The 19665-nt window shown below is 32.8% G+C and overlaps 1 protein-coding gene across 1 annotated transcript in view; it reads right to left on the bottom strand.

Annotated features, from left to right (window-relative positions):
• Positions 1-891: 891 nt before the first annotated feature.
• LOC145317217 (endothelin-converting enzyme homolog) overlaps positions 892-19665 on the bottom strand; it is a 55120-nt gene continuing 36346 nt past the window's right edge. Inside the window, exons 6-10 of the mRNA XM_080158196.1 lie at positions 16558-16653; positions 16205-16277; positions 15855-16019; positions 13505-13861; positions 892-2351 (exon numbers count right to left, since the gene is read on the bottom strand). Of these exons, the coding sequence (XP_080014322.1) occupies positions 1383-2351; positions 13505-13861; positions 15855-16019; positions 16205-16277; positions 16558-16653 (1660 nt within the window). The 3' untranslated portion in view covers positions 892-1382. The remainder of the gene's footprint in view (positions 2352-13504; positions 13862-15854; positions 16020-16204; positions 16278-16557; positions 16654-19665) is intronic.

The raw sequence follows: 19665 nt of genomic DNA, 5'->3' as shown, positions 1-19665 counted from the left end.
TTATCTTCACATTTGCAATATCACCTTTCTTTCATCCCTTTTAATACCTGTAGAAAAACAGGCCTTTGATACTAAATGTATTTAGACAGTGCAAAATTTTACCTCTTATCCTGCTATCAAGGACCATACAGTCCATAAGGAAGCAGCTTATAGGGCCTAAAAAAATTCACTTTATCAATGATAGACCAGTATACATTTTACCATTGGTCAATTACAATGTATACTGACCTATCATTGGTCATTTGTATTGAGTGACGTAATTTTTTATTAGGTACTATAAGCTACTTTTCTATAAGCATACAAATTCTTAAACAAGCATCGAAAATCAGACTCATATGTACTATGCACTATATCTAACTCCTAGAGAAAAAGAGGGAAAAGTTTTTTTTGTCTGAAGCTCCAGATCTCAATAAGAACTAAACCGATTTTCTATTTTAGGAATGCTTTACATAGGTCCTGTGATGGTTTTAGTGTATTTTACTTACATATTTAAGTCTTTAAAGATGGTTTTAAGCTATCTTTAAGCCCTGAAAATACATCTAAGGACGCAGAAGCTAGAATGATAATATGGCGGCAAAAAAGGAATCAAGGAGTAATTTCTCACCTACTGAAACTAAGTCTTGACTGTAAGAGAAGGAAAATGTCTTGGCCCGTAAACCGGATAATTCATTCCCATATAAAGTTTGACTTTCCGACAAAGAATCAAAGGGTTGGTTGTTAGGTTCCTTGACCTAATATCTTTCAGTTGTCCATTACAAGTGGATGATGACCTTGGGTTATCTAAATGATGTCTAAAATTCAAAGAAGAACCCTGCCCTAACGAGTTAATTTACTAGGTAACTGTAGAGTAGCTTTGCTAAAAGCAAATACATATTAAAAAAAACTCATAACTTGGGTAAATTTCATTTATTTTTAGCTACAGCATTTTAACAATTTTTATTCGAAGCTCATTTATTTAACTATTAAATTTCATTATTTATTTAGTCTTTAATTTATTCATTATATATCCCTTTCAAAATTGAATCTGAAATTGTAAGCAACGAAATATTTATCGAAATTGATTTAAATTGTTAACATTTTGCTTTCATAGAAAACTAACATTTTTTAAAAACCTAAATAATCATTTTTTAATACATATTAAACTTTATAAGCATATAATTCTTATTACAAATAATACATTATAATATTAAATATACAGATAAATGATATAATAATATTTTTTAAGGTATAAAGTCGTTCAGAATGAATATTAATGTAAGAAAAAACTGTATTTTTAATCATAAAATGGCACCATAAAAGTTCATGAATTGCTTTTGCAAAGTTTTTCTATTAATTTGTTTAAAAGCAATTGTATATATTTTTGTTTTCACTTTAAGACAAAATTAGAAAAATGTATTTTCACAATCTCTCATATCACTATCACTGCAGAAGAAATAATGTTTAAAGTCAGGTATAGCTTCCAGCATACCTGCCAACTTGGTTTTGCCAGGTAGCCAGGGCTGCAGGGTCCTGTCCAGGTCTGCCTGCTCCTGGGTGGACAGTGAGCACTGTAGCTGCGAATACTGCAGGAAAAATACTGCCTGGGGATCTAAATCCCCCATGGAGGGAAGTAGCTGCGCGTTCTCTACCTGGAATGCTTCAGTGAGGGCTGTGTAAGCTGCCTGAAGACCAGCCACACTAATAGCATTTGAAACAGCTGTCTTTTCCAGCTGCTCAGCTGTATCTATACCATGATTAGCCCAGCTGCGGGCAATACACTTAGAAGCACCTTCCAGAGCAGCATTTGGCTTTTCTGCACGACTTAGTGTAAAATTTCCAGCTTCGCTGCCGTCTAAGATTCTTCCAGTAGCTGTGAAAACAGCCCCAACACCAGCTACACCGTCTACAATAGCTTCAGCAATCATGCTGCCTATACCACCAAGCAGAACATTTGTGGGATAATTGGGATGAAACAGAGGCTCTGATAGCATATATTCAGGTATGATAACTTTATTGGCAGCTGGGGAATACGTAACACGATCTTCCAACAGATTAGGCAGCCATCTTGTTTCTTCTCCAGGTGACATAAGGGTATGCTCTTGTCGGCGCCGCAGGAAACCTTTTCCATAAAGTATATTCTGGAAGAAGTCCTCATTCTGGACTGATAGATCCTTGTACATAATCTTCAAAAATTTTCTGTCTTTGAGTATGTTAGGAGTTCCTATCTGAATACTCATGGCGTGCAGCTTGTCAATAGCTGTTTGTCTGGTAAAGTAATCAAACTGTGTGCTGACAGAAACCTTGTGTCCCACACTATCTCTGAGGCGTGAGAAAACTCGTTGGATAACAACCTCCCGCTCATCCTTCAACTCCTGAAATGTATTTAGTTAAAAACAATGGAGTATATAATTGTACAGTCACCAGGGAGGGAGAGGACATAGGGCTGTATATTATACTTGTACCCAAAGTTTTATAGACATGATCTCTCAATGGTTGGTTAAAAATCTCTTAGAACTTAAATTTTGATTGGTGTGTGCAAACTTTCAGTGTCAAAACTTTTCCACTATTAATTTTATTTTACACAAAGGGTAATTTTGAAAATCCTAATTGGGGATGTACTTTAATATTCTATTGTCTTATCCCTTCAGATCCCTGACAGTTACACACACAAATATAGAAAAAGAATAAACACAATCCGATGCTTTGCTTTTTGTGCGTGAGATGTGTGTGTATGGGTGTAAGGTTGTGTGTGTGTGTGTGTGCTTGTGTGTGTGTGTGTGTTCGTGTGAATGAGTGTGTGTATTATTTTGCTATATGTATATCTGTTGGTTAGCCTTTTCCATATATCTTTTTAAAGTAATCAGTTAGTATTTTTGAATTTTGAAGAAAATAAATGGTAATTTAGATATTTTACATCTAGTACAACGGTAAAATTTTCCTGGAAGCATTTAAAGTTCATAGATTTTTAAAGATAATCGTAACCAAGAACATTTTACCTTAAACTGCACTTTATACGAATTCGGACAGGCGTACGGACAGAATACTTTTATTTATAGATAAGCTTTACTCCTGAAAATTTATAATCATACCAAAAATAATTTTCTGACCTATTCTACTTTTGTTGATGTTAATGAATAAAGCATTTCTCCATTTTAAGCCAGGCTACTGTATAAGTGTGTGTGTGTGTGTGTGTGTGTGTGTGTGTTTGTGTGTGTATGTGTACTTAGTAGAGGGAAAATAAAAGGGTAAAGCTAAATACCGCTTAATCATATACCTGGCAAAAGCACTCCTACACATAAATTGTTGAAAAAGTGAACACAAAACATACACATACTACACCAAGACAACAGTAAGAGTTAATAATATTAAATAATCAGTTTTATTTGTCTGCAGCAAAATATCTCTTAAACCACTGGATTGATTATGGTATGAATTTTAAGGAAATTTTTTATGGGCCTTGAGATGGTTTAGCTCATAAAGGATAAGGCTTAAGCCGCGAGTAAATAACATTTAAATTTCATTGTCTTTGGTAAAGTAATAAGTCATAAATAAAATATATCTGATGAAACTGCTTATTTGATATGATTAGATATTCTAGGAAATCCATATTTAGGTTATGGGGTGGTTTTAAGATATCTTATGAGGCTAATCGCTTAGAATCTGGGGGCGAATCCACTGCCTTGTAAAAGCTATGAGTATGAATTTTCTTATATTTTGAGATATTTTAGAGAAATTTTGAAAAATAATATTAGTTTAGCCCTTATAAATCTTATAAATCTTCTAAATAGTTATTCTATTATCAACATAAGTAGATCCTTTTTTATGTTGATATGCCTATGCAAAAAAATTAAACCTGTTGTTAGGAATACACTAATAACATTTCTGCTAGATAAAAACATTTTGAGACTAAATTACATTTTTTCTTTATTTGATTTTTAACAAAAAGAAAATAATATAAAATCTAAAGCAAAAAAAAATTTAGACAAAACAGTTTTTTTCCATGTCATTAATTTACTCGTTATTACTTCCCTTTAGACTAAAAACATTAAAAATTTATACCTATCAAGAAATAATTACTCTTTTTCTAAGAGTTTTTCTTTATAACTTATTTACTATATATTGATATACAATGAAACAAATGACTTAATAGCCTTTCCAATATATCAATACAAAAATAAATTGAACTTTTTTCAATTATGTAAGAACATAACACAAAAGAGAAGTATATTTAGACAGAGATAAAGGGATTCATCATTGCAAAGAAAATAAATAAATTTTCAATTATTGTTAAATCAATTATAGTCTATTTTAAATAATTTTATACATTCAAAGAATATTATTTTTCTGTTTTGTTATTGTTTATTATACTATAATGTTTACCTTAAAAGATTTTAATATTTTGGAAAGAAATATTGTAATTTAAAATGCACAACCGTACCAGAAAACGTTAGTAACAGACTAACGGACAGACTGTCATTTTTAATTTTTCATTATTACGATGAAATTGTTTTCCAGCAATTGGTGACAAGCAATAAAAAGTAGATGAATGACTAAATGGTTTGCTTATTCCGCACTTAGTAAATCAGGTACTATGACAAACGCAGGAGTGTCAAACGTCGGTAGGTTCACTTATCCTAACCTAACCAATTTTAAGCCATCTCATAGGTTTTTTTAATGCCTAATCCCTTCGGGCTGCTTTTTTGAATACTTATATATTAACCTAACCTAACCTGTATAGCAATACTTAATTAACATGATATTTCAGAAACTCCTGCGTTTGTCCACTCCGAGGTTAGTTACTCCTGCGTATGTCTATCGCTGAGACACAAAGTATATCCATAACGTGATAGAATTACAGACGAACAAATGAACAAACAAAGTGAATTATAGAATAGCTTTACTGCTAAAAATAAAGAGATCGCTAAGACGATCGAAACTTTGTCATTTCAAGATCGGTTCGGTTTAATGTTTGAATTAGTGTAGTTTAGACTAAAGTAAAGTGTTTGATATATTTGAATATTTCTGATATAGAAAATGAATAGTATAAACAGAACCTTTTACTTGGTTTCTTAGATTTCATATTTTTAGAAAGGCTCTATTTATCTTAACCTTTCCACTTTGTCTTAACCTCTTTTCGAGGAAGCTTTGTGTTTATCAAGTTCGAAATTAATTCCTTATCATTATCCTAGAATTAAGCGCAAATGTCGTCTTTTTTGACTTTCCTTTCATAATGTGACGCGGCATGGATTGTTTATATATTTGATGCGCCACGTTTCTTACTTTTGAATGAGATATGAGTGTGTGAAGATTTCGGAGAACAAAATTGGGCCTATCATTGGTCTCATAGTGTGTGAACGACCCTAGTATACCAGGGATTTGAAACCATAAGAACTTCAGGTAGAATTTGTTAATTTTATTAGGAAGAATGGTGTATAGGACGATTATATGTAGTTTTAAAAAGGCTTTAGCCAGCTAAGCATGAAACTTAATTATGATTAATATATGTTTTAGTAATTTTTATGTGCCTTTATTTTTGCATTTAACAATGATTTATTAAACCAAATAATTTTCCTTTAAAGCCAAAGTTTCCAAAGATTTTTACCGTAGAGAAAAATGATTTTATAAAGCAAATAAGATTACGTGGTTATAAATAACTGGAATTATGAACTAATTGATTTTGTAATTTCAGGACTTTGAAATAATTTCATCAATAAATCTATTTTCAAACCTGCTGTTGAAACTTGATGGTTCCTGGTATTGGGGGTTTGTATGTTCGCCAACAGATCTCGAGAACTTCCCGCTAATTCGGAAGTCAAGCTCAACCAAAGTGTCATGGTTGAGACAATTTCAAAGGACTTGAAGTTTAGGCATTAGCAAATTTCAAAATACTGAAGTTGAAGGAGCTGCACAAGCAATTTCAAATGATTGGAGTTTGAAGGAGCTGCACAAGCGAATTTCAAAGAAGTGAAGGTTGAAGTTTAGGCATTAGCAAATTTCAAATAACCTGATGGTTGAAGGCGCTGCACAAGCAATTTCAAATGGTTCTGAAGAATAGGCATTAGCATTCTTCAAAGAATCTGAAGAATAGGCGTTAGCATTCTTCAATAAATCAATAGCATATAGTGTATTGATGCAAAAAACATTGACAATTTTTCTGTGAAATAATTACCTAGTGAATCAATATGGTGCTCACTAAAAAGCAGAAAATTGAGCGAGCTATCGCTATTGGCAATGAAAGGCTAGAGGTGTTTGACGAACAGATAAAAGTGTTTTATGAAAATCTAAAAGCCTGCCAAAGTTTTAGTTCATGTGAAAATGTGAATTTAAAATCAATTCGTGACATTTTTAGTGAGGTCAAGGACCAATCTGACCTAATAAAAAGTCTAAAATCTGCCGTGGAGACTAGTGAGATGCGCAAGTTCAAGCGTGATTTGGATGAAGCTAGTGAACAGAAAACTGTTGCAGATAAAGTTTATGCGTCGTTGGAACAGTGTACGAAAATTCTGCACTGGCTTGACAATGATTCAGACGACGTGAGGTCGAGCACTGTCGCCAAGAACCTCGACGTCGTTGAGAAGGTGAGGATGGACATGGGAGTGCTTAAAATTTCCGTGGAGTTGCGCCAAGAAGTACGTGATATGTACCGAAGGCTTAGAGAGATGGAACGTCGTTCATCTAACTTGGATGAGAGTGGGACACCTGCCATGCTCTCCAGAAGTATGTCTGCCGTGGATATTCGGAGTTCCAACCCGCAGTATGGGCGCTGGGACAACAGTTTGTTGCCGTCCTTCGACGGTACTGACACGGATTACCCAAACTTTAAACAGGTCTTTAAGGATCTATGCTCTGGTTACGGATTTGCTGACCAGAGGTTAAGTCTGATGTTGTGTATGGAGAAGGTGATAACCAACCCGGAACTACGCAAGCAAGTGTCAGCGATTAGAGATCATAATGAACAATGGTCGTTTCTTGATCAGATGTTTTTATCAAACACTCGCCGGTTCATGAGGATTTTAACTAAGCTGAACAAGATGAAACCTGTGGATAAACCAGTGGACGTGGTTAGCGCAATTGCTACCTTCAAGAGCATGATGCAGGAAGTAGAAACCATCGTTGGTTCTACAGCTAAGGATTACAACCACCTAACTCTTATTCATATTTTTAAAGACAAGTGCCCTGAAAATTTGAGAGAGAAAATTATGATGGAGCTAGGTAGCATGAACCAACCAAACATCCAGAAGATTGTAGAACTGCTGGAGAGGACCAGGGGAGCCATGTTGGCCGGTGATATGTCCTATGACACTAGCGCCGGCAAGAGTAATCGTGACAGAGCTGCCGCCGCGCAAGTATCTGGCCGCAGCGACAATAAGAATGGAAAGGCTGGAAAGGACAAGGCTTCCAAGTGGAATAGTGCATGTCCTATTGAAAATTGCGAGGATAAACATCCTATTTTCCGTTGTCCCACATTTAAGAAGATGGATGTTGTTGACCGAAAAAAAGTTGTCCAGCAGAATAAGTTGTGTGAACTCTGCCTGTGTGATGGTCATGCTGCTGACAATTGTAATAAATCGGATAAGCTTGGTGTCTGTGGCACCAATAATTGCGACGGTTATCATAGTCGTATGTTGCATGAGGCTAGTGCTAGTGTGAATACAGTCTACAAATCAAGTTCTGCGCCTAGCACATGTACCTTCCTGCTGCAAATAGTTCCAGTTGTAGCACCTGGCGGCGGCGCCTGCCATGCCGCCGTCATGTTTGATTCGGGTGCGAGTCTACCACTTATATCTGAGAAGATGTCCCACAAGTTGAAGCTGAAATCTACCGGCAGATATACAAACATTTCTGTTGCTGACGGTAGTGAATCATCCTGCCGCAATGTGGTGTTCTATCTGAAGGACAGGGATGGTAATTTGAGAGAATTTGAGGCAGCTGTTATGCCTAACCTCGGAGGTGGCAACGAGATGCGTTCGGTCCATCCGGAAACCGCCGCCGAAATATTTAAGATGCCGCCAGAAAGATTTACATATATTAGTGGAGGCTTAGATATCATCATTGGAAATACACATCCTGACGTGTTTCCATCAACCTACCAGAAAGTGGGCCAGTCTATGTTGTGGCGAACCATTTTTGGTAGTGGTTTTATCTGTACAAGTGCTGACTATGGAGCTGGTCAGCAGAAATCTGCGTTTAAAGCTGCCGTAGCTGTTGATGAGAGTGCGTGGCCGGTTGGTTCTGCCGTAGCTGTTGATAATGAACCGGTTGGTACTGCCGTAGCTGTTGATAATGAGCCGGTTGGTACTGCCGTAGCTGTTGATAATGAGCCGGTTAGTACTGCCGTAGCCGTTGATAATGAACCGGTTGGTACTGCCGTAGCTGTTGATAATGAGCCGGTTGGTACTGCCGTAGCTTTTGATAATGAACCGGTTGGTACTGCCGTAGCTGTTGATAATGAGCCGGTTGGTACTGCCGTAGCTGTTGATAATGAACCGGTTGGTACTGCCGTAGCTGTTGATAATGAGCCGGTTGGTACTGCCGTAGCTGTTGATAATGAACCGGTTGGTACTGCCGTAGCTGTCGATAATGAGCCGGTAGGTACTGCCGTAGCTGTTGATAATGAACCGATTGGGTCTGCCGTAGCTGTTAATGATGAACCTGTTGGTTCTGCTTATGATGCTGTTATTGAGAAACCTGTTATTTCTGCAGTTGATACTGTTGTTTGTATTGCAGTCAATTCTGATGTTAAAGATACTGCCGTAGCTGTTGATAACATTGCTACGGCAGGTGAGGCTGTAGCCGTTCACAATGATGATGCTGAAATTGGTTGTGTTGCAGCCGGTTCTGATAATGAGGTTGGTGCTGTTGTGAATCAAGAATCGACCTGGCTGCTGCCAAGCTGGCCGCCCGACACAGGGTAAAGGGCCTGCAATATGGCGGGTGTTGCCGCCAGAAAGTTATTGAAAGTTTACCAACCCCACAAATCTAATTTACAACATAAACTATTTATGTGTGAAAATGATCTTTTAAAGAAAAAATAATACAAGTTATATATTAAGCTTGTGAAGGGAACCTAAAAAGGTTCTGTAAAGAATAAGTATTCATTATTCAACTAATTTTATTGTTCATATTTAAGCACAAAAATTCTACAAAATTGTTTAGACTTTTAAAGCAGATTTTAAAAGATTTTGTTTCTTTAAGTATGACTTCGAAAAGCAAAAGTTTGTGTGTATTAACTACCAAATGATTTTTGCAGATTTTTTTAGATTGAGAAAAATAGGTTTTTTAAAATTATTTTTCGAGGTATTTTTTTTCATGGTTCACGTTTGCTAAAAGAATGTTATTTCTCAGATTCTCATATGAGATAATGCATTAAAGTAAAGAACACAACATGTAAAATTATTATGATAATGTTTAAAATATTTCTTATTATTATTTTAAAAAGATTATCGCAAAAAATCAAGATATTTGTTTTAATTTGTAAGCAAATAAAGGTTCTTCTTTTACTCCGGAGGCAAGGATTCCTAATAATCCACGCGTAAAGATTTTCTTCATTTCGAGAGCAGAGATTCGTAGTAATATATGTACCTAGCGACTTCGGACAATTTTAAACCTTGAGAAAGTATTTTATAGCAATTATTTCCTAGGTACATATATTTTCGTTCATGTTTAAAAATGTAAACTCTATTTTCTATGAGATAAGCATTTATAATAATGAACACGATGTATGATATTATTAAAATATTGATTATTATTTATATGAATATCACAGAATTAATTTAAGATAAACTATGCATATTTTAAATTAACCTTTCCTTCATTTTTATCGCAGATATTAAAATAAAAGCGGTTATTAAAAATTATGATTAATAATTGATTCTTATTTTATGGAAATTGAGATTTTTTTTAGTAAAATAGCCACATTTTTCATATGCCTATTTTTATGCCTAAAATAAGAATCAAGCGAAATGCGATTAATTTTTATTCTATTTCATATGCTCAAATTTAATTTTATTGAGTTTAATTTCTTTTCAAAAGTACAATTCATTATAAAACTTACCTGAAAAGTTTACCAAAAAGGAATAAATGTGTCGAGGTTGCGTGATTCGATATTTATTCTAAGAAAAAAAATCAAGTATTTTTTAGCAGATTTTTTTGAATTATATATGAATTTCAATCAAGTAAAACATTTTTATTCAGATCAAGGAATGATTGAAAATTCATATTTAAAGTCTCATATTTCTTTTACAAAGAAAAATTGGTATTTTTTTTCATAATTTTGATGAAAATTCTAACAAAAATATTATTATTATTTTGCTATTCTTTAAGTATTAAAAAGTTTTATTGTTGATTAAGATAGTACAGTTCTTATTCATTAAGTTTGAAAAACTTTCTGCCCAAGGATTTTGAAATATTTTTTCTTACTACTCTTTTTGATGCTTAACAAATTTAATTTTAAGTACCTATAAATCTTAATTTTCTTGTCTAAGATTTATTTCGTTTTATTTTACCATTATTGTTTACATTTCAACCTGATTTCGTAGGTACTTATTGATTTATTAATAATGATTTATTACCTATTGATTATGAAATGATTATTATTTAGTATAAGTTGTTATATTTACAACATCATGATTAATAGGATTATCCATTTTAGGATTTGTGTATGTGATCTTGTGAGTGTCATGTGCCTGGAATATTGTATGGTACAAACCAATCCCCATCCTTCTATCCTAAAATGTGAGGTATTATGAGTCCTAGTGAGGAGTATAATATTGTGTATACATTTCACGGGGTTTCATTTAGTTAGGAGCAAAATTGTCACGTTTTCGGGATGTGGCCATTCTCATGTGATTATGGTGAGTTGAGTTTAGTGAGAAATGTTGCTAGTGCTCAGCGCAAAAAAACCTTGAATCTCGTTAAGGAAGTTAATTTGACTTTCAAACGGGGGGTGTGTCTTAACCTCTTTTCGAGGAAGCTTTGTGTTTATCAAGTTCGAAATTAATTCCTTATCATTATCCTAGAATTAAGCGCAAATGTCGTCTTTTTTGACTTTCCTTTCATAATGTGACGCGGCATGGATTGTTTATATATTTGATGCGCCACGTTTCTTACTTTTGAATGAGATATGAGTGTGTGAAGATTTCGGAGAACAAAATTGGGCCTATCATTGGTCTCATAGTGTGTGAACGACCCTAGTATACCAGGGATTTGAAACCATAAGAACTTCAGGTAGAATTTGTTAATTTTATTAGGAAGAATGGTGTATAGGACGATTATATGTAGTTTTAAAAAGGCTTTAGCCAGCTAAGCATGAAACTTAATTATGATTAATATATGTTTTAGTAATTTTTATGTGCCTTTATTTTTGCATTTAACAATGATTTATTAAACCAAATAATTTTCCTTTAAAGCCAAAGTTTCCAAAGATTTTTACCGTAGAGAAAAATGATTTTATAAAGCAAATAAGATTACGTGGTTATAAATAACTGGAATTATGAACTAATTGATTTTGTAATTTCAGGACTTTGAAATAATTTCATCAATAAATCTATATTCAAACCTGCTGTTGAAACTTGATGGTTCCTGGTATTGGGGGTTTGTATGTTCGCCAACAGATCTCGAGAACTTCCCGCTAATTCGGAAGTCAAGCTCAACCAAAGTGTCATGGTTGAGACACACTTTTTACATACCTTTTTTTCTTATTTATTTTTCTCTCTTTTTTGGGGGTAAAACTTCTCTATAACTTACATGAGTTAGTATCTACTTAATTATGGGCTAATATTTATTCTGTTTTGGCTTGTCTTATAATAATTCTCATTTTTTTTATAGAAATAAGCACTATTATAATTGTTCACTTATTTTTACTAGAAAGGCATTGAACTTCTTATCAAATCAAGTCATTAATTTCATTGATATTAGGTATTTATAGAAAAATCTTTGTTATATTAACTTTGCAAATTGTAATCCTTGTTATTGCTCGCACCTCATCATGTAAACAAAAGTTGATCTTGGTTAATTCCTAATGGAAAATTACATCAATAGAAAACTTTTTGAGGTCATAATGAAAAAGAAAAAAGTAAAAAAGATGCATTGTTTTTTTTATTAATGATTTTTTTATGAAAAGAATAGATCAAAATTGATAGGTGAATGTATTTTTTTATCAAGTTTCTTAGCTTGGCATTTTGAATAACATCGGTTTACTTTACGGATAATTTGTGTTTTACATTTTTTTGTAGATATGTTTTTCTCAAACTATAACTAAAATTTTTAAATAAGCTTCAATTTCCATAAACATGAAAAAACTTATATTATCTTTTAAGAAAGGCCTCTTATAAATAATATATATACATATTTACGTAATGATATAAACTTCAAATATCGTCATCAAATGAACTGTTAAAAAGGTTTAAAAGTGAAAGGTTTAAAAAAAAATGTTTTTCAATAAGACGAAAATAAATAGTATAAAGAATAAGGGATGGTATACCTAAGTAAAAACTATTTCACAAAAACTTTTCTCCAACCCCAAAAAATTCTTGTAACAATGCAAGAATTGATCTTGTTATAATTTGAAAATAATTCAAATTTAAGAAGAAACATTTTTTTAATAATAAATAACATATTTTTTTTTGTCCCTGAGTGGTACAGCATAAGTAAACTGTAGTCTATTGAAAGTTCTCACTCTTGTGTTTGAGAAGCTCATTATTTACAAGTCTGACTTGATATGGTACAAAAACAAGAACGTCATGATTGATAGCTCTTAGATTGAAAGCTAATACTTTCAAAACTTCTCCTCACTTACAATCATATTATCAAGATAATCTTTCACCTAATTTCTTTTTGAATATTTTGGTACTTTATTGGATGTGGAACTTCTTTATACATCAGTTTATTTTGTTTGTTTGTTTATCTATCTTTCCATTTATAGTTAAATGATTAATTTTTTAGAATTGCTGAACATTTTTTTGTTATTAGCAATACTTTTTTATATAAATGTCTGTCGTTTTTAAGACTTGAGTTACTCTTCGATTAGGGTAGCCTTGAGTTCAACCGGAACCTTTGACTGTTGCCACCTTTTATTAAAAATCTGACTAGATGAATCTTTTTTTAAAGCGAAGCTTTTCTATAATTATTTCTAGTGTTTCTTATCATCATTAGCTTGTTACTAATATTAAAGCAAAGGAAGATAAAAATTGATGGACGTACAGTGTACACCCTACATTATTACAAAAATATAATTATTGGTGAAAAAGTTTGGACACTGCTAATATGCACAACTCATTCAAGGTTTAAGAAGTCCCTCATTGCTACAAATGAGAATGCCCGTCTATAAAAATAAGGAAACCAATTGGATGTAAGTTCTTACTATATTATCTTTTTGAAAAAAACTTGCTTTGAATAAATAAATATTAAATAACAGAAAATAGAGACTGAATAAAAAGAAATTAATCGTCTCTTTGAATGTTCAAGATCCCTTTTTTAATGGAATCATTGGAGAAGGGCAAAATTTACCTAGGGTTAAAATACATACCTTTTCTTCACTGTAAAGTGAGTCAAGCAAGTGTCCAAAGAAATCATTGGTCACTTGGAAGCAGAACTGCCAGCGCTCCAGCGGCTTATCCGCTCCTATCCTGAACTTGGTGTACATGTTGACCACCTCTGTGTAAGAGCTGGACAGGTAGGGCATGTAGGTGCGCACCAGCTGCCAGATCAGGTAGTTGTTCAGGCTGGCACGGTCCGTAGTCGACATGATGACAGCAATGTCGGCTACGTACTGCGGTGAGACCAGCATGACTGATGTGTTCTCGGTGATCTTGGAGTTGGGGTAGCAGGCCTTCAGCACCTCCAACCACGGGATGTTGATGGACATTATCCGCAGGTCTTTCAACTTAAAAAAAATTAAACTTAATTGTTATAACAAATTGCATAAAATAAAAATATGTATGTAAAAAATACGTTTCAAGTAAAAAATAAAACAATATTTTTTCTTATGGTTTTCTTTGTACATCAAACAAAGGCAATTGGAAAAAAATAGCGGATTTTTTAATAAGTACATTGCTCAAAATAGACAAACACTAAGATTTTTTGAGTAGCTCCGTTATCACCCCAATGATGATAATAAGTAAAAATACACTTTCTGTATATTAAGATTTGGACACTACTAATTTAGAACCAACAAATCAAAATTTTATAAAAGTTTTTGAGCCAACAATTAAGGTCATCATCATCCTTGCCTTTTAGTTCTCGGCAGAACGTTTTGAGGCATTGCTGAAAGATTGAATTTTCTTATCTTTCAGTTAAGGTAAAGTTGTCATAAAACTTTGAGTACCAGTGTAATTAACATTTCAATGCCCTCCCCCTCCCTGGTTACTACAAATAGTATAAAGATTATGAGATAAAAGTGTTATAAGAAAAGTAGGGAAAGGTTAAACCAAATACAATAAAACATTTATTTTCAACATACATATAACCTAAATATTAAAAAAAAAACAATATTCTATTTTTATTTATCTATTTAAAATTTTATGACTTAGAAACAAACTATAAATTTTAAAAAGTTTCAAAAAATGAAAATGATTATGTAACTGTGTTTCCTATGAGAGATATACTTCATGTATTTCACTATTTGAGGAAATGCAATTTCTATCTTACATCCACCCTTACCTACAGGGCCCAAGGCTTAAAAGAAAACAAGTATGACAACATCCATAAATGCCTAGCTTAACAAATCAGATTTTCGGGAAATTTACAATTGATTGATGACATTGCTTATAATTTTAAAGAAAATGATGACTTCTTTTGACAATGCTATAATATAAAGTAGTAAGGTATTTTCTCTGAAGATCTCAATAACTACTCTGAAACGATTAGTTTAACTATTTCTGGTATTCTAATTTTAGATTTAAGTCTAGGGGTGGTTTTGAGCTATTTTTCTAGCCTCTCTCTGCACCTTCGAATACGGAGCCCCTAGATACTAAGGCGTAACCGTGAGTAATTATAAAATATACAATTATAACACTAATATAACAATCCTAAATATCCTAATCATATCTTTTACAGACATATGGACGGACACCATCCAATTATAGTAAAGCTACGATTTTGAAAAGTAGGTAAAGTCTGTTAGCTGTTGGTTGGTTGGTAAACATGATCGTAATGGATATCTTATTCTGCAACAGGAAGAGAATCATTTACTTTTATCATTCTCTTTCATTTACATCAGATAAAAATAACAAAAAATGTTTTTTTGTTATGTTTGGTCAATGGTCATATATATTAATGGATAGGTAAATGGTAGATAAACACATTCAATTCAATTGTTCAATTGCGTATTAATTCAACTGTAAAAGTAACTAGATGCCTTTTGTATCTCTGTTCTATTTCTTATTATATCTTAAGCTGTGTATTTCAGAGAAATATTTTTTTGGCAATTAAAAGGTTCTAAAAAATCTTTTTTTCTGTTAATAAACAAAAAAATGAATATTGTTGGGCCAAAAAACAGCAAATGTATTTTTTATTATTATCATGTGATATTATGAGATTGAAAAAAGGCTTAGAGCTCCACAAGATTAAAGCATTCAGATGGCTTACTCTAAATTTTAGTCATTTTGTCGATTTATGAATAATTAACTCGAGTTAGGTGCTATACTAGAATAGTTATTTATCGTATTGTACATAAAATTTCAATACTGATTTTAGTTTTGTTTGCCCTGAGGGGCCGATGGCCCAGGCCAACAAAAGTGGTTCCAATCTTACCATTTTTAGTTTACTATTCGTGAGAAATTGTCTATGTATGAAACGTGCTTTTGCAGTTTTGATTAGAACAGTTCTAATCCAGAAAATATTAATCGGTTTCAAAGCCATACAAGAAATATTCTTACCGAAACTTTGTTGTTAACTTTGAGAGGGTCAGACATGTATACCATATCCGGGGTTATTTCTGCTATTCTCTTTTCAAAGTTGAATATGTCGACAGCGAACTTGTGAGCCTCGGGGCTGGGGGCTCCGAACAACTGGGCTGAATCTTTCATGAAGGTCTGGTATGCCTAAACAAAAAAACTAACTAGATTTTTGGCATTATTCTTGTGTTAAAGGGACAGGATGTCTGACTATCTGTGTGTGTGTAAAGAAAGATCCGTAAAAAACTTTTTTTCTTATTTTGGGGTGGATAACTAGTAACTACCATCTTCCGCGAGGTTGACAGATTAGCAGAAAAGACTTAACATTTTACCTGAACGGCTGGATCTTCTGGAAGCCTGTGGTAGTAAGATTTGTCAGGTAATCCAAGTCCTGCTGGAGATATCCTGTAATATGGAAAGCCTTATTATTGAAATTCACGGATTTACTGGTAAGGTTTTTCAGGTAATACAATCTATAAGAGATATCCTGTAATATTTCAAGTTAAAAATGCAATATTCCCTGAATTATCAATTTTCAGATTAACATCTATTTGGAAGATATTCTAGAAATTTAATTGTCCACTTAGAAAAACACAGTTACTAAACTGGATGGAAGGATAAAAACAGTTTTTTTAAATATTACACGTCTTATAGAGAAGCTTCGCTACTATTAAAATATTTTTACCTGATAATATTTTGTCCTGGAGTTGTGTAGTCTGGCTGTACGTCAACTTTAAAGAAAACATCCACCAAGAAGTCAGAGTGTAACTCACGGAGTACCCTAGAAACAACAAGGATAAAAATTGACATCATGGGAAAGCATATTCAGATTACAAGCTTCAAAATAGTGATGCCTCTGGTCCGCCAATGAATAACATATTTTTTTTTTAAAGATTGGATAAGTAATGGTCATAATAGCCCCGCCGCTTGGATATTACCCCGAAGGGATATATGGCCCCTACATATTTTCTTCAAAAAAGCTATAGATAAGAAGGTAGCAGGGTGGTTCGCTGGTCGAAAAATAAGTTTGAGGGAAAGCACTTTTTAGAATCTTTGAATGCATGTTCCTTAGAATTCAGTTTTTGTATTATAATGTTCAGTCAAGCTTTTCAGATGTATTCACAAATGATTAACAATTTAAGGCCTTAAGTTAAAAAAAAGAGTTTAGTTGGGTCAACTATACTTAATAGATTTAACCAAAGTCAAGTTTTAAAGTATTACCCAACTTAAGTTTAAAGAAGCCAGTTTTTGAATTTTGTAAAATATAGTTTTGTTTACTTTCCATCATGTAAAACAATAATTGTAATTTTTCACAGAAGCGTATCCAAGTAAATATTGCAAATTTGGGCTGTTAAATTTTTTTATGTAGAATAAAAGCAGCATGCCACCTATTTTAAAAAACTATTCTAAAACCATTTAGGCAAAATACTTGAACCCTAAAAAAACATTATAAAGTTTGTCATAGAGGAGCTTCATTTGACCCCTCTCTTATACATGATTTAATGAACTATGCAAGGTGTATAGTTTAAAGGTAAAAATTTTAGGTTATTGATTTGATTTTTAATATAATACAAATTTTATCGAATTACAGAAAAAAAACCACGACAAGACGCTTTAGCTCCTAGAAAATTATAAATTACTTTCTTTTTAAGTCTTGTATGTGAAATTCTGCATTTGGTAGCGTGCATATATTTGGATGAAAAAGTTAGAGATTATTAAGGAGACAATGTCCTTTAATAATTGTGCTGCAAAAACCATCAAATATCATTTAATAGTTGAATTGACCGTCTATAGTCTGCAGTGTATTGGTGTGCAGTCCATTTTATCTTGAATATATTTGTCAACCTGTAAAAATAATGTAAAAGAAAGGATTTGTATAATTAAGGCAGACCTTACTGACTATCACACAAACAAAATTATGAAAAACAGAAGTGTGTGTGTGCATATTGGTGGACCATTTTTACCGCATTTTTTTAACATATTCAAAAGGCATACTATTTTTTTCTAGTCTTTCAATTTATATACAGGGATCTTGAGTGATATGACAATGGAAAATGTTGGATTTATACCACAAATTACAACAAACAAAACTAACCCTTTAGTAATCAAATTTATTTGTGAAAAGTTTAAATTCTAAGGTTTTTACCAATCAATCAAGATTTTATAAAAGCATCCACGGTTTTAAGCCAATGCGAAATAAAAATTTCCTACAGTTTCTTTATCTAATATGAAACAGATTTAAATCATTAAACTTTGGCGGAAATTAGGGGACACCGTGCATATTTCATACTTGGGATAATAGCATTGTTCAAATTACTGGTTTTTAGAATTAAATCTGAATTTAAATGCTGAGATAGCCCAAAAAACATTTCATTATTACTCAAAAATGTATTTTTGGAGTGCCTAAATTGTGTATATTTTTTTGAATATCTAACTTTGTTTAAAGGTTAGTTTCTATTTTGAAAGTCTTTCTAATATTATCTTTATAATTTTGAAACATGCTAACGTGAAGTGTGTGTTTGTGTGTGAGCTCGAGTTTTTGTATTATTTTCTAGATAAACTCATTACACCACTTGTCAACTCACAAAACTAAAAAAAATATAGAAAATATGGAGCAGGGAAAAGTTAATGAAAAATAACAGGTATTGCGCTTTTCAGTTATCTTTTCAATGGTCATATGAATGCGTTGATTAGGTAGGGAAAAAAGGGGATCTACTGCAGTTCACGGTAAAATATTGCTGAAACGAATATTGCAAAAAAAATATGAATTTTAAAGGCTGCTAGCTGCCAAACGGCTGAACGTACAGATCATGCCCGCACATAGTTTTAAGCGGCATAAAAAGGCCTACAAATAATCTGGAATAGCCATAAATCAATAATGCATAATTATCTTGCAGTGCAGAGAAATGCGCGAAAAAGACCTATTTTATGCGATTTTTCTTCAGAGAAGCCTTCCCTGTGCATCATTGGATCTTGGCTATTCCAGATTATTTGTAGGCCTCCTTCTGCCGCTTAAAATAGTGTGCGGGTATAATCTGCACGTTCAGCCGTTTGGCAGCTAGCAGCCTTTAAAATTCATAAATTTTTAGCAATATTCGTTACCAGCAATATTTTACCGTGAACTGCAGTAGATCCAAAAAAGGTCTTCTAGGGGGGGGGGGGGGGTTCACTTGACCAAAGTAGACCAAAAAGACATTTTTTTGTTTCTCATTTAAGGTTATGTTAGGTTATAGCAGGTCTGAGGTGCCAAAAGCATGTTTTCACATTAGTTGAAAAATTGGAGGCAACCAACTAGTGGATTATTTCAAATGTAATTTAGTGAAAATTTGTTGATATACAATTAACATTATTCTTTATTAGAAATTGATGACAGACCGACGAACAATACCCAAATGAAGAAAGACTATATAAAATACAGGAAAGCTGGAGAGAAAAAAAATAAAACCTACATTTTATTCCAAATGCACTGTCTGCTGTCCTATTTATTTGTTTAATTTATTTTACATTCAAATAAAAATAAAATATCGATCAGACTGGAACAATTTTCTATACAAGTAATGCAGCAGAATTTGATAATAATCCAAAATTTTCTTTATTAAAACATTCATTTGAAAGTACAATTGCTTCAAGATTAGTTATAGTGAAGAGTTATAGAGCTTCTTCGCTCCAAAACAAATTTGGCAGCTAAAGCGAGAAAAGCTATTTTTTGATAGAAATTGAGATTTTGCACATTTTTTATGGGAATTGTGTTCTCCAAAAAATTAATTTAGACAATTCAGATTTCATTGAAATT

Source organism: Acartia tonsa, chromosome 4 (genome assembly GCF_053477335.1).
Source record: "Acartia tonsa isolate MP-2025a chromosome 4, ASM5347733v1, whole genome shotgun sequence".
NCBI classification, from domain to species: domain Eukaryota; kingdom Metazoa; phylum Arthropoda; class Copepoda; order Calanoida; family Acartiidae; genus Acartia; species Acartia tonsa.
Note: the sequence above shows the minus strand (reverse complement) of the source record. Positions and strands in the feature narration are given on the sequence as shown.